Source organism: Platalea leucorodia, assembly GCF_965183815.1.
Source record: "Platalea leucorodia genome assembly, chromosome: 1".
Lineage (NCBI taxonomy): Eukaryota > Metazoa > Chordata > Aves > Pelecaniformes > Threskiornithidae > Platalea > Platalea leucorodia.
In genome coordinates this window covers 152,023,991-152,044,971 of record NC_138823.1, presented here as the reverse complement: position 1 = coordinate 152,044,971, position 20,981 = coordinate 152,023,991, and the positions used below count along the sequence as shown (strand labels likewise).

At 38.8% G+C, this 20,981-nt stretch overlaps 1 protein-coding gene across 10 annotated transcripts in view; it reads right to left on the bottom strand.

Moving 5' to 3' along the window:
- SVIL (supervillin) overlaps positions 1-20,981 on the bottom strand; it is a 65,817-nt gene that overhangs the window by 44,374 nt on the left and 462 nt on the right. For 5 of the 10 annotated variants that reach the window (XR_014229060.1, XM_082320415.1, XM_082320418.1 and 2 more), the window contains exons 2-12: positions 15,938-15,995; positions 15,661-15,812; positions 14,564-15,248; positions 9,942-10,025; positions 7,015-7,902; positions 6,512-6,682; positions 5,848-5,882; positions 4,636-4,697; positions 4,123-4,262; positions 1,758-2,010; positions 234-257 (exon numbers count right to left, since the gene is read on the bottom strand). Coding sequence is in view for 9 of the 10 variants with exons in the window: in XM_082320415.1 (XP_082176541.1) it covers positions 234-257; positions 1,758-2,010; positions 4,123-4,262; positions 4,636-4,697; positions 5,848-5,882; positions 6,512-6,682; positions 7,015-7,902; positions 9,942-10,025; positions 14,564-15,248; positions 15,661-15,812; positions 15,938-15,945 (2,502 nt within the window). In the remaining variant the exon portion in view is untranslated. The remainder of the gene's footprint in view (positions 1-233; positions 258-1,757; positions 2,011-4,122; positions 4,263-4,635; positions 4,698-5,847; positions 5,883-6,511; positions 6,683-7,014; positions 7,903-9,941; positions 10,026-14,563; positions 15,249-15,660; positions 15,813-15,937; positions 15,996-20,981) is intronic. The other 5 variants (XM_082320419.1, XM_082320422.1, XM_082320417.1 and 2 more) reach the window with 4 other exon arrangements.

The window sequence follows — 20,981 nt, the reverse complement described above, 5'->3', positions numbered from 1 at the left end:
GAGGTTTTTTGTTTGGCTTTGTTCTTTTCTTAAACTGCAGGGCTAGTGAACAGCATGCAACAGGAATAGACAAAAATCAAACCAGTAGGAGGAAATCAACTGAAAACTTAAAACACACATGCAAATTCCATAAAGCATGGACAACACAGTCATTCATTAAACAAATCAGAAAGCACAGCAAAGACTACTAAGCTAGCTCAAAAATTCCAAAGAAAGATTAAGAAAATAGTTACCCGGTTACTCTTTTTCCATTGCATCTATCAGAATTAGAAATTTAGAGGAGATCAGCAAAGGGATATCAGCTTTAATTACATGATAGTGACATTTGCAATTATGTATTTTGGTGATGTAACCTCGAGTTATCTATTTTGATACCTTCCTTTTGTTTCCTCCTAGGAAAACTGTAACTGCATCTCAAAACACGCCAACACTCCAAATGAACAGTTCACTATAGAAAGTCTTTTTGAAAATACACTCCCACTGAGCTTGTTCAGAGTTAACTCTGGTTTCTTTCGCTAGGTTCAGAAAGAGATGACAAAACATGCTTCCTCTGCATTTCCTTGCTTGAAGAGCAAATTTGTTCTGTACAAGTCTGACAAGCTAATGTGACTGTGACTGGCTTCTTTCCCATCTGCTTCAGCCCATTTCTGTTGATCACCTTCCTGGCCCCCAAACAAGTTAGTGACACAATAATTAAAAAGTCCAGCTTGTGACAGTGGTTGACATGCAGAAAACGAATGGAAAGAGAACTAAGTAAGGTCTGGAAATCTTGCTAAAATAAATTTGCCAAATATTTACTACTACTTCATGCCTAAGTAGGCATAAAGCACAATTATATATCTGTACAGCTTTGCACCAATATGGTTAGAGAAATCCTGCCTTCTCACTATTCTATTATTATAATATGGAAAATGTATAATCATGAATGAAGCATATAGAAAGAGAATGGTAGGAACTTTCTAAGACAGATTCCCTAGAAATATGACATGCATAGGAGTTGTGCTTCACTGTTAAAGTGATTTCTTTTAAAGTTGTAATACTAAGGGGCTGATGTTTCTGCTGCTGTGAACATCAGCTCTGAAAGACCACTGCTGGGCCATCTTATGCTCAAACTTCACTAAAAAGGCGTTCCTTTGCAGTTCCAATTATATGAAGGATTCCAGAACAGGAAGCCCAATTCCACAGCACATATTAAATAATTTCATTTTGACCATGACTTTCTGAATTTCAAAAGTATTCTGCTTTTAGGGAAAAAAATAAAAATAAAAACCAATGCCCTCTCCCAGAGGAAAATGACAGTATATGTCCTGACTAATAATGGAAATATATAGTGCTTTCAGGAAAGAGTCTGAAAGTTGCACATGACAAAGCTCCAAAATTCCCTGAAAATACATCTAAAGCATGATGATACGTGTCACAGTTTTTACGCCTTTGGTCAGGAATTTACTCTTAGAAGACATGTAATATTCTACCAGAAAAGGCAGACACTGTGAAAGGTACAGCATGCACGAGTCAGGAAGATGATATACTCCTGAATTACTTAAAAAGAAAAACACACCAATGAAGATGAACATTTTAGAGGATGTCATTCCTCAATGTCATAAGACTGCTTCCTGACAAACTTTTTCCTGTGACTATGTCATGACCCCAGTGTGTAGCTCAGAGCAAAGAAAAGGCCAGCTGTTATGGCATCCTACACTGAAGCTTTTCTCTCAGATAAAAAGAAACAAACAAAAAAGAGCTAAGATTGCACTTACCTGCTCAACTTCTCCAAGAGTGACTGGCTGAGTCTGGTAACGAGCATTCATTCTCCTGTGCCTAATATCTCCTCGACTCCTTGTGGAGATGGCCCTGGACACTGGTTGAGACAGTTTGTTAAACAAAGCCATCTTTTCTGCCAAACTTAAGGTAGAAGAATCTGGTTCATCAGACTGATCTTGCCCCATTGCCTCTTTGGCTGCTCTTATCTCCTCTTTAGCTAAAATTTTTTGGTGTGCTGATGCCTGCAAGCTGAAGAAACAGAACTGGAAATGAGTTTTGAAGACGACATTAGGAAGTTTTAAGATCTCAACCTTATAGGAGCAGAAGAACTGCACGTGAAGCACAATAGCCAATGTAATATAGCAGCCTAAGTGATTATGCAGTGGTTCAACATTGGCATGATGAATTCTAATTCAACAGCTGAAGATTTAAATAAAGTTACGTTTTCATTTACAAATTCATTTGATTAGGACACAACAATTTTTTAAAAGGGGAACTCAAGATTGAAGAGAGAGTTTTCAGACCAATCTCTTTATACAGAATACAGTGCAACGGAGAGACATTTAAGGTGCCTGCTGTAGAACAAACATGGGTCCTACAGTGCAATTTAGATAAAATTCAATTTTATTAGAAATAATTTGTGGACCATATATGACAAAAACATTTAAAAGACGGATTTAAACTCCAACTGAGTGCTGCTTTTAGGTTAGCATAAATTGTAATGCCTCTTATAATTTGAAGTGGAACAGAATTCAGACTGTCTTTCATTTTGAGTTATCTCGGGTAACTCAACAACAAAGAATAGTTTTGAAATATACTTCGTTAATTTTGAAGATTGTTTGACCAATGCTGAAAGCAGACACATTCATTCATAAAAGCTGTTACTGCATTTGTCTCTACAATAATATATTTTATTCACCTCTAGCTAGATTCAGCCACATTTACGGAATTAGTAGTATTCTCTTTTTTTTTTCCCCCCCCTGTTGTGGTCTCTGCTAAAATTCTCTCATTCAGAACAGGCAAACAGTATTCTGCAACTTTACCTATAGGTGGTGCAATTTCTTATCTTTCCTTTAAATTTGCAAGCTAAAAAAAAAAATATATGTAGAGACAGACAAAGAGTGTATGTACTGCTTGTGAAATCAAGCACCCAGCTTTGATATTTTCATCTCAAGATGACATTACTGTATAAAAAAAAAGTACAAGAGCAAAGAGGGCTCTACTAGGTTTGCTCACATGCAAATTTATTTCTTTCACAAAGAAGAAGAATATGCTTCTAGAACAGGTAAGTGTGGTTAGACAGGCCCTGAAAACAGATGACAAAAAAAAGCTGCATTGTTTTATCATGCAAACATAAATGAAGTTGACAAATGTTTTAAATATTCTTGAAACGAGTATTGACTTGACACATTGAAAAGGCATTCAAGACTTTAAAGATGTATCTGCTATTGAAGAATCTTGTGCTCCATGTAACATGCATGTTTATCCCCCCCAGTACCTGATAGGTTGTACAGTGCTCTTAACTACAGTGGGACTAGGTACTCTTGTCACTACTGTGTGGGTATTCACAGAACGTGAAGCAGGGGTAGATTCACTTTAAAGAATTGCCAAGGAGGGAAAATTCACAGGGAGAGAGAAGAAAAAAGCATTAAGAAAAGCAATACATTAAGTGTTAACTACAGAAAAGACCAAAACCGAACCAAAACAAAACAGAAAAAAACAAACAGCAATGATTTTTTATTAACTGAGTTATCTGTTGCGACCTTTGCAAAGTAACTTCAAATACTCTGAAAGAACTAAAAACCTAAAGGAGCAAACAGGTTGTCTCTTGAAGTTACTCATTACCCACAACATAAGCTATCTTTTAGTAGATCATTAGGTGAACGTCCATTCACCTTTGTTTAATTTTCCCCCAAAGTGACTTCCCTTTTTTCAGGAAAATTTCATGATATATGACCAGAGTGCAAGAAATGCATTTCCAAGAAGTACATATGAGATTTCAGAGTGTAAGAGATTTTCCCCAGTACAAATACATTCCATAAGAAATTGCGCAGATTTCCCTCAGCGCAAAGTATCTTTTTCATTTGAGTTACGAACCAATGCTATGATTAATCCCATTTACCTACTCTACAGGTTCATAAGCTTTCTGCCAAATTACAGTTCGTACAAGTTATGCTTTACTAGCCCCTCTACTTCTAAAAAGGAATTTCAATATGGTTTCCCCTGTGGTTCTCAAGGAAGTTGGCCCTTAACAACAAATGTTTTCCTTGCTACAAAGTTGTAAACACCACATATAGGGAGCTTATTCCCAGATTTAAGAGTAGGAATCAAAGTTAGAGCCAACATATGTACAAGACTTACGTAGCGGCAATGACCACTTCCTCACTGGTAATTGGTTGTGTGTGTGATCTATCCTGCAAACGCCGCAGTCTTCTCTCTACTGCTGAACTTCTTGCAGGTGGTTTAGAAATATTTTTCATTTCGAATGATTTTTCCATTTCCTAAGAGGACATATGACATAATTAAAACCATGGAAGAAAAGTTCTAAAACAGTACTTTCTTTTTAGCTTTCTTGCATGCAAAGTAGTAAATTTCCCAAATGCCTATCTCTGAATTAGAAGCAGGATGTAATTGCGCAGTAGGCGTCATGAAGTTAAAACTAAATACACATCTCTCGACATGACGTTCTTAAAGAAGGTTTAGAGCAATAGGCCTACTGTGTAGGTAGGCAAGATGAAGCAAAAAAAAAAAAAAGTTATGTAGCTTGGACTTGGTTAACTGCATTACACTCCATTCTAATGCCCTTTGAGTTCTTCAGCATCTTGTATATGAAATGTTTAACTCAGCCTTCTATTAAGAAAATGTAATACTTACTCTAAAAAGCAGCCTCTTTGCAGCTACACTTAGTTTGGCTCGGTCATCCAATTTTTCTTCGTCTACACAAAGGGGAAAAAGCAAAAAAGGAGGCTGAGTGTAATGAATCAAACTCATATTAAGTGCAAGGGTTTTTTTGACTAATTGATTTCTGAACTCCTCAAAAATTATGTTTTACTAAGACAAGAAGCATCACCAGCAAATAAGCTGGCTGTTACTCCCTTTTAACAAAAGACTTATCATGAACCAAATTGTGTAAACTTTACTTGTATTTACATGTATTGCATCAGAGGAAAATTCTTAACAGGATTTGAGAACAAAAGACTTGTCTTCAGGACAGTTCATGTGCTTTCAAGTTATCCAAACAACCTTTTATGAATAATCAAACTTATTATATTAGTCTATATATAGACTAATACATGGACTAAGGACAAAATTGGACTGAAAGACTGTCTTAAGGGTCACTATTCATCACGCTATATAGAACATCTCTTTTCTACTAGCTGGCCATACAAAATGGTCTCTCCTGGAAGCTGGTCATTCTGATTACCACCTTGTGTCCCCATTTTTCAGAGGCTCAACTGATATCCTTAGGAGCTGAAATCAGCATCCTCCAGATCCAAGAGCCAGCATCTCAAAGCTGTAGGGAATATTAGCTTTCAAATAGCATAAGGCATTAAATCTAAATTTAGCTACTCATGAGATTACCTACTTAATTTGTGCCAGACTTGCCGAGAGTGACAAGAGGGAAAGAGAAGCAAGATGGCAGACAATTATATCATTTAATAACCAGCATCTTGCAGCCTCCTTAGCTAGAAAACACGTTACCAGTATGTTCCACACTACAGTAAAGGTTTTTTTAGTTGTTAGTCCTAGACCACTGATTAAAACGTGTATTTTTTTTTCCCATCAACTATTTATTGTCTAAATCAGGAAAAAAAAACCAAACAAAAAACAAACAACGCTGAAAAGTGTTGAGCCTTTCCTCCCTTGCCGCCCATACAAAGTCCGGTATCCATAGACAGACTTTTGGACTTAAATGAATTTGAAATCAAGTCTGTAGTAGACACGGCCAGAGTGGTACTTCAAACATATTATGGGTAATGATAGTTATTTTCAAGTGGACTTTGTTTGCATTGTCAAATAGTTCTCCAGTTAAAACAAAACACATCTTCTCCCATTTCTTCCTTAGAAAATAGTACAGTAACATACCTTCAGCAGTTGGTATTTCTGCACTCAAAATTGACCTAGCAAAAAATTATCAAACAGAAATAAGTTAGTTGGAAACTAGACATCAAAAATTAAATTCAAACTCCATCTGAAGTAGCAGGACCTCAAAAGTCTTAAGAGTGGGAAAACTTTATCTATTTTTCAAGCTTCAACAGTTTCCACTTTGACATCCTTTAATAAAGCAGAAAGGCAAGCAATTGCAGCCAAACTTAAATATAGTAAAGGAAAACGATTTCCAGTTCATCTTGCAGAAGATAAAAGTCTAAGATTTGCTGCCAGCTCTTTTAACATAAAAAATACGTAGCTTTGGTTGTTTACAAAGAAAGTAAATGATAAAGCAGAGTAGATGGAAAGGAAACTATATAAAAACAGACAAAAGCATTTATCATTAGACAGACTCAGACAGCTATAATACTTTATGATATTTCACTGTTCACCATTGTACGTGGGGGGGGATTTGCAACGAATTGTTTTCGTTGGCAGTGTTTTGGTTTTTATTTTATAAGAAGCTATAACAAATGATTGTTTTTAAAGAGAAGCAATAACCTTGCAAAATATTTATGCTAATAAATGAACAAAGTCTCTTCACAAGCTTGTTCATGTCTGCCTGCACCAGAACGCTACACAGAGCTACATATGTGCCTACCTATCTGTCTCCTTTCGTTCTGCTGACGTTATAGGTTGAGTTTTAAATCTCTCGGAAGTCTTTCTATTTTCACCAGGAGAAAAATAGCGCCTCGGCCTTCGTGGCCCTCTTTCACGGTCACCATTGGCAGACAAAGTGCTACCTGCCGTTGACATCTCAAACCGAGATTCACTTTTAAACCACATGATAGAAAGCGCATAGAAAAGAAAATAGAAGAGAGAAGTAAAGCATAGATGTAAGCATCTCAACAATTCACTAGAGATCACTCTGCATGCTCCTCCGGTAACATGCGCAGACGTACACATTCCAGCTACCCCACATCACAACTTGCACTAGCAAGCAGAAGCACAAAAGCGGGATTCAAACCATCTCAGCCTCCAGTACACACTGGTGAGAGCTAAGCTGTGTGCTTTAAGTGCCGAACACAACTGCTGTTGAGTGTGTGTAATTTTTGCCAAGGACGTGCAAGTTTCACACGAAAATACGTTTGAAATGTCACCTACAGATCCGTTTTCTTGTTGGCATTAGCAGTCTCCAGAAAGACATTACGGAGCTGGGCAACAGAGACTTTTGTGTCAACCATGCCAATCTCACCGTTTGGTGCATTTGCTTCCATGCTCTCCTTACTTTTAAAAGCTTCTAGCTTAGGAGCCACAGTATAGTCAGACATTGAGCGAGTCAGGACTTTGTGCTTTGCTGTCGACACCTTCCGAACAGGAGGTTTTGCCTTGGCAGGCTGCGATACCGACCCACTCTGTATGTACATAACAGCTTCACTCCTTTCTATGTTCTCAGGGGTCTTAAACTGCTGCTCAGAAACCTGCCTCTTATTGCACTCCAGCTCTCTCTGAACTTCTGAGTTAACTTTCAGCTTGCTTGCGAAAGAGGAACTCCCCACGGGGGTATCCAATTCTCCTCCTCCAAAGAGGCCTTCATGGTTCTTCCCTTGCTTGCGAATCTCAGATGGCAAAATTGGTCTTCTGCCTTTGGAAGCCTGTTCACCCTCCAAGGAATCTTTTTCATCAGGCTTTGCTCCATAACCAAGTGCCTCTTTCTTTTCACTCTCTGATGCAGTGGCTGCTGACGGTTTTGTTAAGAGGCTAATATTGTCTGGTAGGAGGAGGCTGCCAACAGAGTTGTTTGCTGGTTCTTCTGTTGCCATCAGCTGAGCTGTGTGAGCAATGCCAGCAGGCTGAATATAGCCATGTATTGGTTGGCGGACTGAACTGATGGGCTGATTTATAACCCTATCAAAGGCAGACGTTTCTGTCTGAAGAGGCATGTAGTGGGCTGGCACTGGATGGGATTTTCTCTGAGATACTGTGTCTGTGACAAGTTCAGGGCTTCCACGAGCACTTTCCTCTTTCACCAGTTTCTCTCTAACTTTTACTCTTTAAGAAAGAAAAAGGATTAAAGCTGTGAACAGCAATACCCAATCTGGGAAGGAACACAGACACCTACTGTGGGTACAGACAGCAACATCATATTAAAATAAAAAGCAAGCAATACATAAAAGAAAGCAACCTTATGCTGCAACCACTTCCTTCCCCCCCCCCCCCCCCCCGAATCTTAGCAGTAACATTGCTCAAAAACATTCAAGTGATTCACAGGCCCTCGAACGTGCATGACTCCTGAGAAGGTAACTGAGCAAGCTCTGAAAATGTACAGCATGTTCCCATGAGGTCACAACTGCGTTTGTCATACAGCACATACCCATAGTCTCAAACAAACAAGGTGATCAAAACTGCTTTTTATGTTATCAAAATGTTGGGTTCAGCCTGAAATTGCAAATTCCATTGGCAATCATATATGTAGTCAGATTTTTGAAGATGTCTAAACACTGGGCAGCTTACATCATATCAAGGTGCTGTTGCATTAGGGAAAGGGATGTAAAAACACGTTGTTATCTCCAACTAGCCCTTCAGATGTTTTGCCAGAGACTTTTTTACTTGTGCTTTTGTGTATCATATAAGACATCTAAAATATTACACATAGTGTAACCTGTTTCAGTAAGTGAGAAAAAATGTTGAAAGTGCAAGCCTTAAAGCCCAAAGTGAAACTATGGCATGGCTGTTGCTACTCAGAGGGCTTGCAGGGGAGAAAAGGATTAAAAAAGCCCAAACCAAACCAGGCATTCTGTTTTAAAACATCTCATTACATTCTAACATGCAAAACTTACAGGAACATTCCCAAAAGTTACCTTACTTCAGTGTATTGTCTAGAAACGCCTCTAGACTTGCGTAACATCCATGCAAAACAGAGTCACATTCTACCTTTAGGCACTTAATGTGACTCCACTAACGGAAGGCAAGCACGTGGAGCCGGAGGCAGCCTTTGCTCTACCACTACAACTGCAGGGAAGCTCTCCAGCAGCTTTCCAGCCACACGGAGCGTTCGGACTGCTTACAGGGCGAGTGTTTGTAAATATCGCATACACAGTATGAAAAATGAAAGCCCTGTACCTCCTCCCCTCCCAAACGGGTATAAAAAAATTATTTTAATTCTGGAGAAAGAGGGAAACTCAAGTACAATAGGAGACTAGCTCTTTATTTGAAAGTAAGTAATCCAGCCCAAAGTATGTGCAATTCCAGGCTTGCTACCAACCAACTTTTTGGAGTTTACATTATTAAAAAAAAGCAAGATTTAGAAAAAAAGACAAATTAATATCTGAGATAATAATTCAGGATATCCAAAGTTATCTGAAACAGCAACCTTTGTAATATTTTGGTGTTTCTTATCTCTGAGGATTGGTGCACCTATCAGGGAAACTTCTCAAAGTTACTTAAGCACAGAAAGTGTGTTCAGTCTGAAAAAGTGATGCTTTAAACTACGCGTACCAAGCATTCTCCAGAACATCCACACTGATGTTAGTACTGGGTTACAAGAATTACTTTAATTAGTGACATGGAAAAGAGCCTTCCTGCAATGCTTCCCATGGTGGGCTAACTGTATGTGTGTGTTAGCAAACTGGGAGAAAGCAGCTGTTTGTAGCTCTGATCAAGATCTTGCTTTACACTTCAATATAAATTTTTTACTTCTCTTGTACCATCTCCTTTGGAATTTAAGGAATTAATTGTAGGGAATGCTAAGGTGGATTGGCGTGTCGTGTAAAAATGTGCTGGTTTGCAGAGTGCAAAGTGGGATACAATAGGAAGTTATAAAAATTAGTGGAAGCCAGAATGATAGTAGCTGTGGAAGAAGCTAGAGGCATTTGTACTTCTTCATCAAAATACCAATTGGTTTTAAGTTACAATATAAGTAGATGCTTCAGAAAAGTTTCAACAGCTGTTTATCCGCAAGAAACAACACTTTCTAACTTGCTGCTGTTAAAGGAAAATGAAAGGCAAGTGTTAAATGAAGATAGAGTAAAGGGAAAGAACGGGGAGGTTTGTAGTCTGGTTGTTAGCCACACAGCTACATTTTATGATACCTGGAGGGCCAGCTGATAAGTGAAGGTGTGTCCCCTTCCGAATCTTTCTGAAGAAACCATTCAGGTTTTGCTTTCCCTGCACTACTATAGAAAACAGAACTTCAGGTAATTTTTGGGATCTCAACACATGCTCCCGTCGTTTCCTCCCCATCTTCCCTCCCCACTGCTTTTTTTGTTTTCTAATTACTCAATTACAGAGGACTGTTCATGAAAATAAAAGCACAGCACATTAACCAAACTGAAAGGTGATAAACTATGAAACAAACTATCATATTAATTCCACAACCATCTAAAAGGTGTTCTGAATGTTAAATATTCTGCAAAGGTAGCTTTACCAAGTGTACATTGTCCAGAATTTGAGAAGTGAAAGCAATTACACAATCTTATTTTTGCCATTTGCCATTGCAGGTCAGTCTGAAGGGTTTATGTAAGGACACCCAGAAAAGTTGCTAAATCCATTCCTTTAATTTGTGGTTTAAAGTGGTAAAGACTGCTGGGTCCAAAGTGAAGTAGTAACATGCATTCAACGAAGACAGAAATTCAGATGGCTATATCATACTTCCTAAGAAATTCACAGGAGCAGCTGGAACTCGCTCTGTCCTCTTGTAGCACTGTACGACAAAAGCTTCAGAAATGCAAACCCAGCTAGCTCAAGAAAAACATGCTGGTGTCACTAGGTGACAGGCGAAAGGAAAAGCTTAAAAAACAAAGTAACCCCCAATTTGATTTCGTCTTGACTTTATTCTGTTTCCATTTTGGAGCTGAAAGCATAAAAAGAAACAAGAGCACTGCAAACTTTTAAAAGGAAAGGGTGTCTGCGGACTACCTATGTACAGTTTCTCAAATACTTTCCTAATGCCCACCTTCATCTACAGTCCCTCAGCAACCGTAGATCACATAAAATACTTTTAACCTTGCAAGCACAGACTGTCGGGCCACACTGTTTAGAAACAAACTCCCCAGAGGTGACGAGCGGCCAGTCTGCTTTCCATTACCTATAGCTACATCTGAAAGAACTCCTTGCATTGCAGTAGAGCCATTTGGGAGGAAAATCCCAAATTAAGCTCCAGGTCATCTACTTCAATTTTTCTTAGCTGGTCTTCTAATAAAAATAGTTGAAAAAGGTCAAATCAACAACTGTTCTTAAGATAACAGTGCATTTACTGCAAATAAATTTAAATTTGAGAACTCACCTATAGTTGTCACCTTATCCAAATCAAGCTTAGAACAAAGTCAAACACCGACCGTTAAAACACCTTTTGCTTTTCCAAATGTTTTTGAATTCCTAAAGGAACTGACTAAATAGGGGGTAAAAAACTTTCACAGGAGCTGACCAGGTAGCTGGAACTGCTTTGAAGCAAGCAAACTTCCTTCTCTTCTCTTGATGTGTACTTTGGCACATTTTTATAGTGGGCATGGCCCAAGCAGCAATTATTTGTACTTGATCATTCATCCTTTGAAGAGAGCAGTCAGAAGAACACAAGCCATGTTTTGAATTTAGAGTTAATCAGCCACTTCAGCAGCCAAATGCAGACAATGTCAAATGATACCTTCTCAGCACTTTGTTGTCTTCTCGGTGATAGATAATAGGATTAATTATTAAATCGTCTTAGGACTGAAGGCACAAATCTTTCATACCTATTCCAAAGCAAGCTGCATTTATTTTCCAATTTGAACTCAGCCAATTTAAATTTAACAAAAACAATTTTGCAAACTACATAATGTATAACTGACTTCAAAACGGCAACCACCTGGAAAGCTGGTGTTGGCTCTTATTTTGCTTGTGCAAATGGCCTTATAGGAGACTACCACACGGTAACTTTAAACAGACTGTATGGAAATAGGCAATGACTTCTTTACCACTCAGAATCAGGGACAAGAGTTTGAGAGGTTATTCTTAAATCTCTGAATATCACACCAGTGAGTACGTACTGGCACTAGAAGCTGTCAGGGGTACTAAAATGAAGAACTCTTGGCAACTTGGCCTTTAAAATACCACCTACTGCCTACATGCATATCGGAACAGGAGACCAAATCCTAAGTTTAAACTCTCGGCTGCTGTAAGAGCTACACCACATCTTGGTGGGTGCACGTGATTTCCCTCAAAAGATAAAACAGACAGTAACTGTGGGAAACCTGTTTTATGCAAATACTGACCCAAGCCTCGTTCAGAAAGAATCTGAAATTAGTGATGATGCAGTCAGCAATTCGTGTTAAGTTATGACTTATTCCTGCTGCTTTTGCCCCAGTCTCTCATTTGTTAGTACAGCACTACTGCAGAGCAGAGAAGTAAAAACAACCATACCACAAATGGGATGGAGTTTAAACTCTGGAACTGTCCTAACATCAGAACCCACCTGAAAATGGATCTTACCATTTCATTAGCTGGCAACAGAGAACAACTAAGTCTTAAAAAAAGGAAGACCTTGCAGAAGGGGCCTGTCTCCAGTACTTGCCCAACACAGCTGACCCCTTAGTGTTTCACACAGCATTAGATCTTGCAGGGACATAGAACTTTTAACAAATGAAGAAGCATGCCCCCATTAAAAACACTGTTTCCTTAATTATTTCTCTTCTGCCCAACTTTCGCAGCATCTTTTATTACAAAAAAATAGGTAATGACAGAAGTGGCAGCTTTAAAAAGAAACAGCTGAAATTTGTGAATGATTGAAGGCTGATGCCTTCAGCCTGCTCCGTCTGAACTTGTAACTGGTTTACGTTAGAAAAAACACACTTGTTAGCTAAAAATGAAAGAGCTTTATAAGGAGACCTGATATCTCCACATTAAAGGCTAATCTGTGAATGAGCGGATGAAAACTTTGTACCTTCCTTCACCTTATAAACCAAAGAAAAAAACCTGCCAAAGGTCCATTGCTCCGATATCCCTTCGTATCAGTAACTGGATTAGTCAAGAGTTATCTCAAAATGACCATTTGAAGATAAGGGATAATATTTTGTAGTATTTGAGCTGAGACTGCTTCAGAGGCAAGTTTTTTGGAGCCTGGAATAACCTATTCAGCTCAAGGAGTTTCAGTACAACTCTGGTCTCAGTTGTATGGATGACCCTGCGATGAGTATTTTCCTTACTGTAGTAGCAGAATTGTAAGCTTAAAACATAAACTAAATATAAGATAGTATTTCCTAAGTATATTGACTTACTTTCCCTCTGATGGCTTTTTTGAAATGACAATATTCCTTTAAAATTTTGGCTTAATTGGCAGAGTCCAATGAGAGCTCATATAGCCACATATCCACGCAAAAGAAGGTGAGCAGGATTAGAAGTCACCTGAATAATGAAAAGCTATGAAAAACATATTAAGAGACTACTACTGGTGTGTCCTATGCAATAAAGTGAAACAAAAAAAGGCGGCTAAGTACATTTGAGCAGTTTACAGGAACTGCAAATAGATGACAATCCACCAGGTAGTTAACCTTTGACGTGGAAGATTGCTTCCTCATTCAAACTTCAAGGTATGCTTATATGAGTTAATAAGAAAGACCACAACAAGTAAGAATCAGGTTGTGCGATTTTGATGGGAAGGATAAAGAAGTTCAGTCGAGGTAGCTTGTTTCTGAACCTACTGCAAAAAAATGTCCAAAAGTGCAAACAGTTCAGTTTATGCCAGTTCCTTTCAGTTTTTTAGAAACAGTCAGCACTGCTCAGCATGATACAGATGTGTTTACAATTAAGTTCTCATTACAATTTACATCATTTTTAGCTGCAACATTTTAACTGAAGTTTTTACAGTTATTATTTTCCATTTTTCCACCTACCTAGAAATTAAAAGAATCACACTTAGAAAATCCTACTTTTAAAAAATTCTTAGTCATGCATTGTTTTCAGTCACCGTAACACTTTGACAGTCTGTTTTGCACTACAGTGTGAAACGGCAATCTGAAATCAGTGAAAACTATTTTTTTTTTCCTTCTGGAAGAATCCGGTTACCCTAAATTTGTCAAATCTGAAGTAATTCAGCATACCATGAGGGAGGCTACGTTCTCCAAATTCAGCATGGAATTGTAACTCTCCCCTCTGCCCCTTTGCCTCCCCCCCCCCCCCCCCAATATTATCAGAAATATTAACTATCACAGTTCAAAAGGGTTTTTACACTTTCACAGCAGGAAAACAAATCAACTATTATTTCAAGTGACCCAAGACTCTTTTCAGCTTTTAAATGTGAGACTTGTTTTATTTTGGCAGAAGTCATCATGAAGCTATTCAAATCTTCACTGAGAAACAACTTGGCTTTGCTTGGAAACCCCCACCCAATTACAGGCTATAGAGGAAAAAAGGAAACTGCTTCAATTTCTAGTTTGTGTCAATATCTTAATCAGTTATTCCACTCTCCACCCTCAAAGGGCCTAATTTTAGCATAAATTCTATAAATATAAAGTGAAACCAAGGACGTATCTAATCACAGAAATAGATACCCACTTCCTTGTATCAGAAACACACTGTGATTCAATAAACCCAACTAATCCAGCCTGAGACACCCAAAGCCACAAAATATATTCTTCAAGGGTAATAAATACATTCTCATAAATACTGTAGACACTGCTGCAGAAGATAATTAAGATAAAGAAATCTACTGTATAAACAAACAAACAAAAGTCATGCTTACCTTTGTCTGATGTTACTGTGCAAGGGCTGGTCATTCTGCAAATGGATTGGTGAGGCTGCCCGCTTTGGTGAAGAAAGGGACTCTCTGGGGGTTTGCTTTGGTGATATTGGCACTTCGTTACAGGAGGAAGATTCTCGTCCAGAAAGTGAAAGGGAGACAGAACTATCCAAGGTTGCTGAAGGGTCAGAAGCCTGTCTAATGGCACTGTCATGATCTGCTTTTCTATCACTCTTTTCATTTGAGAGGTCTTCCTTATCTGGAACACCATCTTTTTCATGGCTGGAGTACTCTTTGGATTCAGAAATCACACTCTTTGACTCCTTCGTCTCAGTCCTGGACAAATACAGGGAGCCACAATCCTTGTTTTCATCATCTTGCCTTTCACTTCTCACTCCCTTTCTTTCCATGCTGTCGGGATCTTTCCTTGCCCGCGTATATCTGGATGAGTAGTCAGAATCCAAATCAGAATCAAGATATAATCCATATTTTTCTGCCAGCTGGCGCCGCCTCTCTGCCTTGTACCTAGCTATTCTTTCTGCTTTTGACTCTAGTTCCTGGACATCCATGTTTCCTGTACTATACAAGGGCTCTGTATTACCTCCTGTGATTTCTGCTCGATATCTGGATGATCTGGGTTGTTTTTCTACAGAAGAATCTGAAGTTTCCTCCTCTTCATTTGATCTTCCTGTCAAAAGCACAGCATGTATGAGCAAGTCCATCCCAAAACTCCGAGTATCCTACCCACCATTCACACTGAGTGAACTAAGAGCTTCCCATTTTCTTACAAATCAAAGTGTACTACTGACTGCACAGACATATTACATTTTTGCACTTATGTCTCCAAAAGCACATACAAATGATTAAGAAAGGTGTATTAGTTATAATTCTTTAAGAGACTCATATCAATTATTGATGTTTTAAAACAATATGGATAATCAACTTTTTTCAAATGAGACAACTGGAGAATTAAAAGGCAAGTTAAAAAAACCCTGGCCACAGCTCTTCTATAAAACTCTTCTCCATGTACTGCACAAATGATAGGGTAGTAAACATCAAGTAATTCAGCAATGGAAGATTGACTGATATATACTACTTACCTAAGTGGGGACTGTATGGATCAGTTGCACGCATATATCTTGGTGTATCTTCCTCTAGTAAACGGTGTGTGACTGATCCTGGACAGTTTTGTAGAAGCATAGGTTGTGTATCATTTTCAATTCCCTCTAAGCGTCTAGCTATTCTCTCTTTTCTGAAAAAGATGCAAAAACTGTGAAATCAGGCATCTTTGAAGATTTGAGGGGAGAGTTTCAAAGAGGAGGTAACAAAACAAGCTGTGTGTTTTGTTTCACAGGCCAAAGACTTTTTTTTTTTTACCTTTTCATTTCCAAAAAATCTTGGTTGTTTGGTTCAAACAGTTTTCTTAATTCTGAAACTGAGACAACAAAAGATTATACAGTTTATAAGCTACTAAGTTTCAGAAACTCACAGAAACTTGCCAAAACGCGTTAGAATAAGAAGGAACAGTCAAATAAAATTGAGAGGTTTGAAATAGCTTTTGTCAGGGAACAAGCATTTTCCTCTTGTTTTCCTAGTTTATTAAGCTTGTGTTGTCAAAAGTGCATTAGGCACATAGGTGTAAGCACCAAGGAGTCCTTCCCTCCAGGTACCTCCAGGCTCAGCTAGAATCCGCTATGCATCCTAGCAGTTTTGAAGATGTAGTATAAACTGGGCGAGTTGTATTTTGATTAGCTGAGGTCAAGCTTACACGCTATAGCAACCCCTTTCAAAACCAAGTAGTATGGAACTATTGCTTGCCCTGTCTGCACAAAGGTTGGGGATTGACTATGTTTAAAGAGAAACAGTGTCCCCTATTCCTTACTTTCCTCCACTCCCTTATATTGAGCAAATTCCAAGAATTCCAGTGACTCATAGTTGGAGTGAAAATTACCGTTTACCCTCATGATACTCCTGCATGGTTAATCACTTTCTACTTTTCTAATTTTCCCTTGTAGCTTTAATTGGACATACTTCTCTTCCCCTGAACTGTTTGGTGGTGTTATGTGCTAGTAGACAGCTGTCACAGTTCACAAAATAGTAGTGAACCAACAGGAGGCATGATAGATGAAGTAATCCCTATATATACACACATATGTGCACAGTTATCAGTGATGTTTGCAAACCACACGGGAGCAGCGAGTGCTACATAAACAAGTGTGATGTGACTTCTTACCATCCACGCTGTCAAAGGATGCAGTGGACTGGGTGGTGTGTGTGTGTGTGCCTAACCACTCCCTATCTGCCCCCCCATATCATTGCTTTGGCAAAGATGTGGTGCTAAAAGCTGTGTGTACCTATTCTGATGCCATGCGCCTCTGGGGTTCTGATCCTGTTGACCCAGGGATCAAAAGTTAAAGCAAACTGAAGTCTACAGCCTGCTAAATCAGCCCTAGATTGCCATCAGAAATGCCTGATGAGTCAGAAGTGCCTAGCAGACACTGTTCCAAACCACTACAGAGGTAAATCTATCAGCTTTTTTCCGTGCCAGACTTCATCACTCTAGATACTTAGAAGATAAACATTATTGAAACACCACCCTTTTAAAGGTCAGACGCACCTTCCCTCCCTTTCCTCTAGTGCAAGAGCTCACATGCACGGCTAAGTCAGGGTTTCAGCTTAGCTGACACATACCCAGGAAGTTTGCTGCAGTCAATATCGGTGCTCATACCTCATAGATACAGATAGATACTATTGACATTGGCTGTCATATCAACCTTATGTGCTGAAAAGCCACTAGGTAAAATGCCTTGGATCAGCAAGAAATAATGTATTCTGATCACGACTACTCAGAGAAGCAAATGAATGAGGTATGACTATAGTGTCTGAGGCTACAGATGAGTGCCTACTGAGAATGTGCGATTAACAGGGGAAAGAAATCAACTGGGCCACTCTCCAAAACAACTCCTTTAGTCTACGTTTTTACAGAAAGCAGACTCAAGCTATCCGCTTCAATTTCTCAAGCCAGGTTAGTAATTTTAGATTTGATTGTAATCATGCCATGAAAAAAATCTAATACGTACACATTTGATGCAACTAGCAGTGCAGAGTAGCTAAGTATGCAGCTACCTCACAGTGCTAACCCAAGGGACACCTCTTCCATGCCTAGTTTCAGCATCTGCAGCAAAGCAGATGGAGGCCTATGCTGTTGACCGGGTTGACAGTGCAAGACAGCCACTGAAAGTCAGCAAACTCCAGGCACAGATCTCTGGAGATGGATGAGAACTGGACTTGGGCAATGCAAAATTTGCATCCTGAACCAACACCAAAGCAAAGATGAGCCCTTATGTTGTGTTTTCATAGATTTTTCTCTCAATGCATGAGCAGTTCCTGCTGCTGCCCTGCCTACTCAAGCTGTGCTAGCAGTGGAACTGTATTAAACAGAGAACTTATCCATATGAAACCAGTCTTGATCTCACATTCACACCAAAGGAAATAATTTCTCATAAATACTTTGCTCTCACCTCTGCCAAATCTACTTCTGTTCAAGTTTGTTCCTCTGGCTATTAGAGGTTTTCTGTTCCATCTGTTGGCTATACATACATAAAATGGTCAAAACAAACGCCATAATTGTTCTGTTACTTCAGACAGGTCAAAGGCCTCCACAGCTCACAGTTAATAAAACCACATTCCATCCAAATCCTGATCATTTTTCTTCCCTATTCACCGATTTATATAGTCCCTAAAACCATCATCAGGAAACAGGTCTTTTACACAGCTTTAGTAAAGCTCTAAAGCACAGCTTCATATTCTAACGTCTTCTTCCCACCCCCCCAAAAGGGAAACTTGACTATAAGTCGTCCGCGTACAAGAAATGTGGAACATCCAAAGAACTCCCAGCAGCATTAGCTCAACACCCTCTTGCTACGTGTTAGCTGAAGTTCCAGAGATTCTACTACCGCTTTGCAGTCCTAAAAAGAGCACTGGCCTCATGAAGCATCTCTCCAACACCTTCCCAAACAAGATGCGACAAAAATAGCATGGGACTACTCTATGCTGCCTTACACTTTTTCCACACTTGAGATTCCAGACAGTAATTTCAGCTAGGTTGGCCAACATCTGCAGAGCTTTTTTGTGGAAGCAGTTTCAGCAATATTCTTCTTCTGGGAAGGTAAAGGGGGAAAAAAAAGTAAAAAAAGAAGATAAAATGCAGGAAGTCTTCTACTCAAGTGATTTCTTTTTGCTGAATAAAATGTTTGACTTCAAAACATGAAAGCCAGTTGGAGAAATTTCACTCCCAAGGACACTGTTGGCCCTTGCAAGCTTCGGAGATCGGGTTTCTCTTTTTTAGTTTGCAATTTGAATATGTTGGTGCCAACTTTCCATGTGTTCATAGGATGTTTTTCCACATGACCATCAGAAACTACAACATTTCAAAGACACCCATGACAGTGTAAAAGAATAACAACTCTTCTACCTAAAAGGTAGCACAAAGATCTGATTCAGCACACAATAAAAGACAAATAAGCTTAAAATAATTAATTTCACAGTAAAAGCTCCTTATCTAAGTCACTTCATGCCAACACACTTTGTAAGCACTCTTGGTCAGTATAGTTAAGGGCAACAGGAAGAACAGCCACAGTTCAGGAACAGCCCTGAACTTCACGCTTTATTTTCGGACATTGAGCAGGATGCTATGGTAGGATACCCTCTAAGATAGACTGTCAAAAGGCATCTTAATTTTAGTTACTTTAGACCTTTTGAGCAGAATTTACCTTATAACACCAGTATTTAGCAAAAGCAGTATTGTTCCATGTCTCTTCCCAGAATAAAAAAAAAACCAAAAAACAAAACACAAAAGTACATTTGGAGTGCACCTTATCAAAATGTTTAAAAAACACCTTAAATTAAGGTGAAAGATTTCTTACAGAATTCAGAAATCTTTCAGAAACATTTGTTAGAGAATAGAAATATGTTTTTGCTGAAAGCCCTCTTTGATAACAGCAGAGGGGATATATGTGGATAAAGTTGCAGGCATGTGACAGTTTTATTTTTAAAATACAGAAGCTGTAAAAACTAAATCAAGCCTTCCAAAAGTCCCTAGTAGAGAGTGAGCACATACATTTGTGAAGCCTGAATAGATGTGGATCAAAAGTTTACCTGCCAGAGGCTTAATTTCTCAGAGATGGTAAATAACCATTGTAACACAGGTATATATATTTTCATTTTGAGGAAAATTTAACACAATAGTGAAGCCTACCAGCCTTGTTCCTACCTCCTCCTGTCCTCATGTGGAACGATGATGGTCTACAAACCAGGATGGAGAAGCATTTATCTTCTCTTTGCGCTAGCACAGGTATACTAACATGTTCAATGCTTAACTGCAGGCAGCAATGTGTGAGACTTCAGCTAGACTCTTTGAACCTCAGTTCAGTCTGTATCAGTTGAAAATTAAATATATTCCTCTGATTTTCCAACATGTGCAAATCTGCATCAAAGTTAGGCCCTAGATGGGACAAATAACCTGGATTTTCAGAAAGTGTTTGGCCTCAAGTAGTCCCCTCAGAATGTAACCATCAGCTCCCACTGCTACCTTTTTCTTAAGTCTGGTACACACCAAACCTGATGCCTTTATTATGAGACTAACTTCTTAAAAAATAGAGACATCTTGGAATAGAAATTAGTTCACTGAGAAGCAATTTACAGAGAAGGTTTCTCAAGTGAAGGCTCTCACAATTAACTTGTTGGCCAGCATGATTGTAAGGCTAAGTATATGCAATAATGAGGGACTACGTATTCTTACTGACTAGTGCTCTCAGGAAGTCTGTGTTGTATAAATGCATATCACTCTATTCCGTCACTGTGTCAATGAAGCCTCTTTCTAAACATCTGTAATGATTATATTATAAAAGCAAGCACATCACTTAAATATCATTTAAATCTTATGCTGGAAGAAGGGCTCCTTTCTAAAGGAACTCTGCAACAAATGTCATTAAAAGAGCAAGCCAGTTCCTTTATGTTGGGATTAGTGCATCTAGCCTTATAGTTTGCCTGTAAAGGGTAAAAATACCATCAGAACACACACAATTTTAACTGAAATTCTGAGATCCACAACATCCCTGAGGGAAGGGAACATCTTTATGCCATTTACACGTAGTTCTTCAGTCAAATGTCACCCTTTACTGGTCAAGAACTATTTCCAAGCAGATTGTGATTCCCTCTAAATAATTCCAGAGAATTAAATCTTGCCTCTACCTCAACTGTGTCAAAAGATAGAACTGCTTTTTTCTTCTTAAGTTATTCAGACTAAGACAGGAGTTAAAAAAAATAAAAAAACCACACCCCCCCCCCCCCAAAAAAAAAAAAAAAAAAACAACAAACCACCCAAACAAAAAACCCCCAAATCCATATGTAGTTCAGGTCC